This window comes from Rosa chinensis, chromosome 5, assembly GCF_002994745.2.
Source record: "Rosa chinensis cultivar Old Blush chromosome 5, RchiOBHm-V2, whole genome shotgun sequence".
NCBI classification, from domain to species: domain Eukaryota; kingdom Viridiplantae; phylum Streptophyta; class Magnoliopsida; order Rosales; family Rosaceae; genus Rosa; species Rosa chinensis.
The window spans coordinates 29,522,010-29,531,218 of record NC_037092.1 but is presented as its reverse complement, the minus strand read 5'-3'; the positions used below and the strand labels follow the sequence as shown (position 1 = coordinate 29,531,218).

At 37.6% G+C, this 9,209-nt stretch overlaps 1 protein-coding gene across 2 annotated transcripts; it reads left to right on the top strand.

Annotated features, from left to right (window-relative positions):
• Positions 1 to 211: 211 nt before the first annotated feature.
• LOC112202238 (B3 domain-containing transcription repressor VAL2) lies at positions 212 to 6,004 on the top strand. 2 transcript variants are annotated; one of them, XM_024343192.2, is made up of 4 exons: positions 212 to 599; positions 3,403 to 3,484; positions 3,663 to 3,801; positions 4,532 to 6,004. In XM_024343192.2, exons 1-4 carry the CDS (start codon positions 493 to 495, stop codon positions 4,825 to 4,827), a joined length of 624 nt encoding a protein of 207 aa, XP_024198960.1. In that variant the 5' UTR covers positions 212 to 492; the 3' UTR covers positions 4,828 to 6,004. The 2 variants fall into 2 exon arrangements, with proteins under 2 accessions (XP_024198960.1, XP_040375713.1); XM_040519779.1 differs by having other exon boundaries at positions 3,361 to 3,484.
• Positions 6,005 to 9,209: the final 3,205 nt, after the last annotated feature.

The window sequence follows — 9,209 nt, the reverse complement described above, 5'->3', positions numbered from 1 at the left end:
TGCATAATCAATAATAAGTAACACATATTATTTTCCTTTGTTATTTTTCATTGCGGATCAAAGAACCCTTTCACGTAATTGGTAAATTTTTGTTTTGATTTGTGATTTTGGATTTTTGTATCTTTTATATGATTAAATTTTGAAATTATATAATATTCAAAAACTTATGGGTTCAAATGTGGCGACCCTATCTGAATTTGACGAAAAAGAAAAGAAGAGGGAAAGTTGCGAGTATAAAAGGCAGGTTGTTCTGAAAACGACGAACCTGACCCACTTTGGAAACCATCAAAATTCTCCTACTTTTTCAATCTCGCCCATCAGATTCATCCCCCCACTTTCATCCCCAGTTCAAAATCCAATTCGATTCACCAACCCCCCAAAACCCTAATTCCCAATTTGTGAGCCATCGCAAATTAGGAAAGTTCGAAATGGCTTTGACCCACACACATTTATACTCTCTGCCTCCGTCACTGTCTTTGCTTCTTGGCTTCAATGGCCGCCAAAGCTTCGTGCTTTTCCTGCAAGGCCGAGAGTGATCAGTTCGTTAATGGCTGGGAGCTCAAGGATGGGTCTTTGGCCCAGCTCTGCAAGAAATGCGGGTCAGCCCAGTTTTCTTTTTACGTTTTTAATTTTGTGATGATATTGGTCTGTTTTGATTGAATTGAATTGGGTTTTTTTGTTTTCGTTTTTGCTTTAAAGGATTGTGTTGCTGTATGTAAATGTTTTGTTTTGTTTTTCTGATTGAATTGATATTGTGGTTCTTTGTGTGGTTTTGGGTTGATTATGATTTGATGCTGCAGTTGATTTGTCTTTTGGTTTTAATTTGGTACGGTTGTTCATCTGTTTGTGTTAATTTATGCTATTGGTTTTAATGGAGGGACTGAAAACAGAATGCAATCCGTTAAGATTCTAGTTGAGATTGGTGTATAAAAATGTAGAGATTGAGTCAAAGTATGAAGATTTCTAGTTACGACTTCACCCATTTAGTATAAAAATGAAGAGATCAAATTAAAATATGGATAGTTGCTTACACTATCATGTAATGGTTAAGAAGGGCCTTTGATTAAGTCTATTTGTCTTGAGATAAGTTTATACGTTTCATTATAAATCCTACTCAATGTACAACTGCTATTAGCTTCGAGGCTCACAGCCTTAAGGCTAAATACTAGACGGTCTACATGCAAGGAGGCTTCCTTTTCTATCCAAAGCTCCATGGCATGGAGGCTGCCTTAGAAGTTTGTTTTCTTATTTTGAATGGAGCAGAGGATTCTTTCCCCGAAAGCAATCCAGTGATTCAACAAAGAGTTGGTTCCTCTCTGTGCAACCTAAACAATCTTATATGTGAATATTTGAGTTAGGTAGAAGATTATGGTATGACTTTCTGCAAAACATTCAAAATAATGTGTGCTTTTCTTAATTTGTTGCTTTGATAAATCCCGTAAATTACAGTATATCTTAGTCCTCCAACATTCCTTGAGTTCGTGTTAAACAAATTTAAGGTGAGATGCATGACTCGCTAGTAATGACTAACAACACAGAGCCACCTAGTGGTATTATGTAAATTTTTTCTTTTCTGATCTACACTAGTAAAGCCAAGTAAGGTGATTTGAAGACAGTTTTACCTTTTCAAAGTACAAGATTACTGGTATAATAAGATCATGATTACATAAATCATGACCTACTATCTAAAATCAACTGTGTTTTGTCTTGTGATCATCACCACAAATCAATCCAAAGGAGAAACCAACCCACATGGTTTGAGTTGTCTTGAAAGTAAATGCCCTCTCTAGAAGTTCTGTAAGATGTTTCATTGGGAAAGGTCTAAATAATTTGATGGTAGATCTCTCTAAGTATAAAGGTCTTCTCCGTTGAAGACTTCAACAACAATGCCTCTGTAAATAATTGATTTGAGGACCACACTTCCCCTTTTATGTATAACTTGGAATCTGCATGATATATGAAAGAGATTTAAGAGAACGGTAATGAACTTAGGTAACTATCTGGAAGGCACAATTAAGTGCAGCAACTGCTCGCTCTTCATAAGGATTTACTGGGTTGAAATACATAACTTGTGTTTCGTGGAACAGAAACAGTGTTGAGATACCTCTTTGGTCTTCCACCATCTTTTAGATTATTCTGTAACCCAAAAAAATCAATCATAAAAGCAATTGGGACAAGGTTCTTGGTCTCACAAGAATGAATTAAATCTGAAGACACATTCTCAGTCTTCCTTCCAGGCGCAGGGTATATTTTGGATTTTTGAGACGAATCTCTGGTCATAGCACTTTGTTTTTGACCTCGTACTTCATGATCCATTCTTGGGAATGTTAGTTGTTGATAAAAGATGTATTTGCCAGGATATTTCCCACACTCTTTCTGGGTAAAGAAGACCCCGAAGTGTATTGACTAAATCTACGTGCCTCGGGAGTGATAAGTATCTTTGCAGGGTCCTGCAATATAAGAGCAAGTTAATTCAAATCACTTCCTCAACCAAATTGCAATAGCATATGAGTTGCTTGCATGGAACCAACTTCATGACATTTAGTAGTTGACAGGTCCAGTGAACTTTAAGCAGTTTACTTTGTTATATGTACATAGGAAAAAAGGGAGGCGTATGATTGAAGTAGGAAACTTATTATTTGTATTAAATGTTGCCATAGAGAAGTTTAAATAAATACAGCATGCTTAACTTGGTTTGAATAATTTGATTTAACCGTTCTTTTTATTTTCCAATTCTCAGCATGTTCTGTTAAGAAAATTGTGATATGCTCCCGAGCACTTGTATGCTGTGACATAGGGTTTTCAGTCTTATGGTTGATTTTATTTAAGTGCCGAGCTTTCATATTGGGACTCGTATATCGGCCACAATGTCATTGTGTTAAACAGCTCTGAGCATTGAAAAAAAGTAACTGACGATTAAAGTTCAAATTTGGTTTATCCTTGGGTTTTTATTCTCTTATACTTGGCCCTTGCAATCTTAGCAATAATTGGGACCTACTGTCATGAATCCGCACAAGGTAGTTAATTCTAACAGAAGTCCTTAGCTCAAATTGGTGCTAATTAATTGCTTGCATGAAACCATAGTCAAAGAAATATCTTACCTTAGAAGGGACATAGGTTGATCATTGGTAAAGAAGTTCCCAAACTGTACCTCTAGCCCATCCAACGCAATTCCTTATTATGTGAGGCCATACTTAAGAAAGTATCTAATGCATAGCAATTTTCCCCTGTGATCTTCCTGGGACATAAATGCTAGGTCTCGAGTGTAAACTTTTTTAATTACTGTAGTGTGGTTTTAATTTTCAATATGGTGAAGTTTGAAAGTGCAAATGTGATAAATTATCCATTTATTCCTCATAGGTTTTGGTAAATGGTCAGTTACCATATCCTTTGCAAATTTAGTTTTGCTTATGTGAATGGTATATTTTGTGAAACTTTTCACATGGAAGCGGAAGGCTGGAGAGACTCTGCTGTTTGTGCGAAGGTAAGTCTTCTTTTTGTTTTTAGTATAATTTTATCTTTTTCATTTTGTTTAGGACATCTGTTTGTGAATCAATACAAATTCTATTAGGTTGATTCAGATAAGGACATAAAACTCTGTGTCTTTCATTCTATCATCAATATTTTTTTGAAAGAAACTAATAATTGGTTTCCTTATGCAGCCACTCCATTGTGGGTGCATTATGTCACGCCACAAGTATGCACCACTGGATTTTGGAGGTGTAGGTTGCACAAAATGCTTACTAGAAGTTGATCAATCTATTGCTTCAGGTCGAATGACCAGAATGCTGAAAGAAATAGGTCAGTGATGATGGTGAATTGTTTATATAGTGTATATACCTTTTGAGATTTAGTATATGTGGATGCCTGCTGTAGTGTCTAGTCTATGCTTTTGTGGGTATTCCTTTGTTGGAAAATAGTTTGCTTGGATGCTTGAGGGCCCAACATTCATATCTGCCCATAGCTAATGCTGATGTGTGGCTATATAAAATAACTGAGCTACTTTTGATTTGGAAGTCTCATTTCAGAGAGAATGTATACAATTATGTATATCTAACACGGTAAATTTGAGCTCCCTCTGGCCGTCCAGTCCCTGGGTGGCTCAAAATATAAACACATGTCTTTCTAGATTATCAGATTTTTTTGGGGAAGATTTCTCATTTGCATATAAATACAGCAGTCAGTGTTTATGTGCTTGGGTCATACGCTTGAGTAGAAATCTCTCAGGAATTAGACAATAAATGAAATGAAGAAACATTGGTTACAAGCTGCTTGTTTTGTTCTGAAGATTTTACCGAACTTATCTGTTGGCTTCTTCAAGCCTGAATTTTTTATTTTCTCTCTTATCACTTGGAATCAAAACAATTAAATAAGTAATGAAAAAATTCTACATAATAGTTTATCTTCCATATTTTTTTCCTTAACCAAACATAGGATGGTTCTTCTGTGCTGTTGTACTGGTAAGAAAATATTGTAATATGACTGAATGAGGGACTGACCACTGACCAAAGCCAGGTCTCTGCTATTGCAGTTGCCAAGTACAAGATGGACCCAACAGTTTCATCTGATCTTACTAAGAAAGTTGTCGAGTCCCTTTTTCCTGAATCTTTACAAGCTCCAGCACCTCAGATTGGAGAAGAATCCAATACGGATGTATCTAATGGAGATACAGGTGAACCTAAATTGGAACCGACTCTAAATTCAGACCTAGAGACGAAATTCCATACCAGTTCAGCAACCCCAAAAGCACATGCGACTCCAAAGGCAAACCGGAACGTAATGCCAAAAATATATAACACGTCTTCCACTGATACACGTTTTCTATAGATTCATACCTGCTTGTTTAGTTGTTTAGTCATTTGATTGATTAATTAATTAAGCATCTGGGAAGCTACGTCTTACATAATTTTGACTGAAAAAATAAATAAAAGAATTTTCTAAGCAATTGAGAGGATTGGTTCCATGCTTTTGCACTAAAATTGGTTTAGTTAATTAATTAGGCATCTAGGAAGCTTCGTCTGACCTAATTATGTAAATACATAAGTAAAAGAATTTTTTAATCAATGGAGAGAAATCGGAACCATGCGGTGATGTCGGCATTCGCCTATATATTAACATGTAGCTTTTGCAGCAAATCATCTGAAATTATTTTTCTGTGCTGAGTTTCGGCGATTCCGGCCACCTAAACTTTCAATGACGTCCGATGCTCCATCCACAAGCTTCAGTGCCCTACGGGACGAAGTGTTTGAGTGGCATAAACCATCCATCGAATGGCTAATGCCGCTACATAAGCTGTACGATTATCCATCCCAGAGCTTCGAAGTCCCATTGGACAATGAAGCCAGCAGTCTTGTAATGCGATATAAAGCAAGATTGAAAGACCCATGGGACGAAGTGTTCAAAAAGCTGAATCGCAGAAGGGAAATTTGGGGACGACAAAGAGCATTTTCACTTTCCGAGCTTCATCGAGATATTCTATATGAACTCCTTCTGAGTGTTGAGATGTCTAAGAGTAGGCGTAGGTATCGCACACGTCCACGTATCCAGTTCAACCGGGGACGATTGAAAATGTTAGAAAAGATGCATGGAACCTGTTCGGACGCTCATATATATGTTGTCACTCAAAGCTGGCACGGTCGGAGAGGGAATTGGATGACCTCTCGGAGCTTCTCGAAGGCGCGAAGAAGAATGATGTAGAAAAAACAGTGCTGCCAATATTCTACGGTGTTGATCCCTCCAATGTACGACATCAAACATGAAGTTTTACACAAGCCTTTGCAGACCATGAGATAAAGTACAAGGATGAACCAGGAAAAGTAGAAGGGATATTTCCCGTATGCCCAAAAATTCTATGTATTGTGTCCAAATGCACCAACCTTTTCGTATCTTACTATTTGCTTAGGAAAAGACTAAAAAAGGGTAGTTCCTATGCTATCTTGAGCTTTAGAACTTTTGTCTACCTTAGAAACTTCATTAAAAAACAAAAATAAAAATAAGACTAGCCTTCAACATGCCCAAGTTTTTCTCCTAACGGCTTCCTGCCTAGCGGATACTTTAACAGGCGGAATCACTGCTGCTTGTTTTAATCTTAGTTTTAAAACTGGTTTTTTCTGGTAGGCAAAACTTTTCAAACTTCAGACTGCATATAAGAAACGGATAGTGATAGCTATAGATGGAATGCAAAATTATGAAACAGATAGTGATAGCTATAGATATTTAGTTTTGCTACTTTTGACAAAATGGGTAGGTAATCCTTATTTTATTTATTCAACAAAGATACATGCTAGAAATCCAGAGCCTCATTCTCAGGTAAACAGCAAAAAGCTGTTTAGCTATCCATAAGAATGAGAACAGGTACTTACTTGTAATGAAAACACACTGAACTTGAAGGAAAAGCACACTGCTACTATGACTTTCTTACTTCTTGAGAGAAGACTCCTCTACTCAATTTTCCAATGCCTTACAAATGGAACTTAAAGCTCTTATATATAGAGAGCGGAATTCAAACTGGAATTCAAAACATCAAAATGTACAGAACAACTCCGTGAACTTCTGCTTTTCTGAGTGCTCTTGCTGGTGGAGGTCGTATAGGGAAAAGCCAAAAGTCAGGTTAGGTGAGAGGTGAAATGTTTCTTACTTCTCTTTTTTGAAAAAGCAAAAGTTTGCTTTAAGCAGAAGTCTTAAAGGCAACAGTTGCTATTTTGGTGTTATTCTTCTTCACCCGTGACCGCTTCACATATTCTCATATGTTTCTGAATGATAGCCAAAGTCAAAGGAGTTGTTGTCTGTCTGGGCCATTCTGACTGTTGTAGCATTATCTTCGACGTCTGTATCAACATACATCTTGTAGTAGTTGTCAGTTTCAAGTTTTTCCACCCAATGCATGCATGCCATTGTCGAATCTATCTCTTTTCTGGTGAGAGATAGGAATAGGTCACTGCTGACTACGTCAGGATGATCGTAAGCAGTGATAATAGTTTTCTCTCCTGCTGTCAGGAAGGTATTGTGGACATCTTCTAACATGATCTTTTTAATGTATTCCAGGGTCATTGCCTTCATCCATGGGATGCTGGAATTTGGTTGACCATTGTACCCGACACAGGCAGGTTGTAGATATTTTCTTTGAATAATTCTCACATAGTGATATGGAGAAATATACTCAACCTCACTGTTTGCCTTCTGGATCCATTCTGGAGGAGTGGATCTAAACTTCAGACGAAGCATACAGTCATTTTTTCTAATATTTTTGACTGTGTTGACAATGATAGGCGGCAAACCCTTCAGATCATCATTTGTTTTGGTCCACAGATTATGGACAAAACCATTTTCAACAAGCCAGAGCTTGTGTTCTTGAGGATGTTCACTCTGAACATTGACTAAATATCTCCCAACATAAGGTCCTGCAATGATAAAGAGAGTTGGGGGAACTCAGTCTTCAGAATTATGACTTCCTATCAGACTGTGGAATTCATGCCAGTCTGATTCATTGAGTGCCATGATAGGGACTTTAGCACTTTCAGGACTTTCAAGGAAGTGAATTTTTTCTTTTCTTACAGCACTCTGCTGTGTATTCATTTCTTCAAACTGTGGCCTACCATTTTCGTAGAGTTCTTCAGCTAATGCAAAGAGAGTTGGGAACATCAGACCACTGCTTCTTTCTTGAAAGGCAAATAAAAGATTATCCAGGATTGCCTTCTGGTGATAAGCTAGTCACCTGCCAGTTCTGAACACAGGAGTATCAAAAGTTCTTAATTCATAATTAAAAACATTTATAACTCCAGATGGAGTTGGTCTGCTTTTTGGCAAAGCAGCAGCCGTCAACGGTCTTGATGAGCCTTTACCGTCTGCCGTTTGAGACGGGCTAGCCAATCCTTTACCTTGAGATTGATCAGTTGGGCCAAGCCTTTTGAGCTTAGTAGAAACCTTTTAAGGATTTTTTCCTTGGTTTCTCTGGAATCCTCTTCAGGCTCATGTTCTTTCCCAGTTCTTCTGCTTCTGGGATTACGACCTTCGTCGTCATCTCTTTGGCTGAACATTGCCATTTCTCTGGTTAATGAGTCTGGAAGATAATTCTTGGTACCTACAATTAATTCAACATTATAATCATATTGGTTAAGAAATAATTGCCAGTTTGCTAATCTTCCTTTATCAGCAGCTTTATCAAGTTTGAAATTTTTGAAATTCTTTACTCTGGCACAATCGGTGCGGACAGTAAAGGGTTTTCCAAGAAAAGCTGGAGTATTTAAAATCGTTTTCTTGACAGCCAAAATTTCTTTTTCCCCTGTGGGATAATTCAGTTCTGCAGGGCTGAACTTGCCACTACAAAATTTACAGATCTTTTCAATGTTAGTTCCAGGCGTTTTTGCCAGAACCACACCGGACCAGTAATTATCACTCGCATCTGTTTGGAGGATAATCTCATCATTTTCCTCTGGTTGTTGTAGAGGAGGGAGGTCTTTCCAGAGATTTTTTATCTGCTTCACAATTTTTTCATCATCTTCTGTGAAGTTCCATTTTCTTTTGGAACTTGTCTTAGGAGATAACATCGCTGTTAACCCTGAGATTTTAGGGATGAAATCTCTCCTATAATTTATGACACCAAGGAATCTCTCTAGACTCTTAGCATTGGGAATTCTATCTGGGAATTTCCAGATCTTCTCAAGGATATGAGGTTGAAGTTTTATTACCCCATTCTTGATATTTATTCCTAGGAAATCAACTTCATCGAGGATAAAGAAGATTTTCTTTTCTCCTAGGATAATTCCATGCTGAACTATCAGCTTTACAACCTCGTGGAGGTGTTTCATGTGTTCGTCTCTGTTTTTGGAGAAGACCAGAATGTCATCTATATAGACGACGCAGAACTCCGCAACATGTTTGAAAATGTTATCCATCTTTCTTTGGAAGATTGAGAGAGCTTGCTTTAGACCAAAATGCATTACCAGCCATTCGTAATGACCTTGTGGTGTTCCAAATGCAGTGAGAGGAATACTCTCAGGATGCATTTTGACCTGCCAGAAACCCGACTTTGCATCGAATTTCGAAAAGACTTTAGCTCCTTTGAGCTGGTTGATCAATACTCTTACTTGAGCGATTTGATAATCGTCTTTGACAGTCTTCTTGTTGACATCTCTGTAGTCAATCACCATTCTAGCTTTTCCTCTTAGATTTTCTGCATGATTTCTCACGTAGAAAGCTGGAGCATGATG

What these genes read in the sequence shown, in the direction of transcription:
- LOC112202238 (XM_024343192.2), top strand. Translation starts at nt 493, where the DNA reads ATGGCCGCCAAAGCTTCGTGCTTTTCCTGCAAGGCCGAGAGTGATCAG. An exon ending in CAGCTCTGCAAGAAATGCGG is followed by an intron (nt 600 to 3,402) that starts GTCAGCCCAGTT and finishes TTGCAAATTTAG; the next exon opens with TTTTGCTTATGTGAATGGTA. An exon ending in ACTCTGCTGTTTGTGCGAAG is followed by an intron (nt 3,485 to 3,662) that starts GTAAGTCTTCTT and finishes TTCCTTATGCAG; the next exon opens with CCACTCCATTGTGGGTGCAT.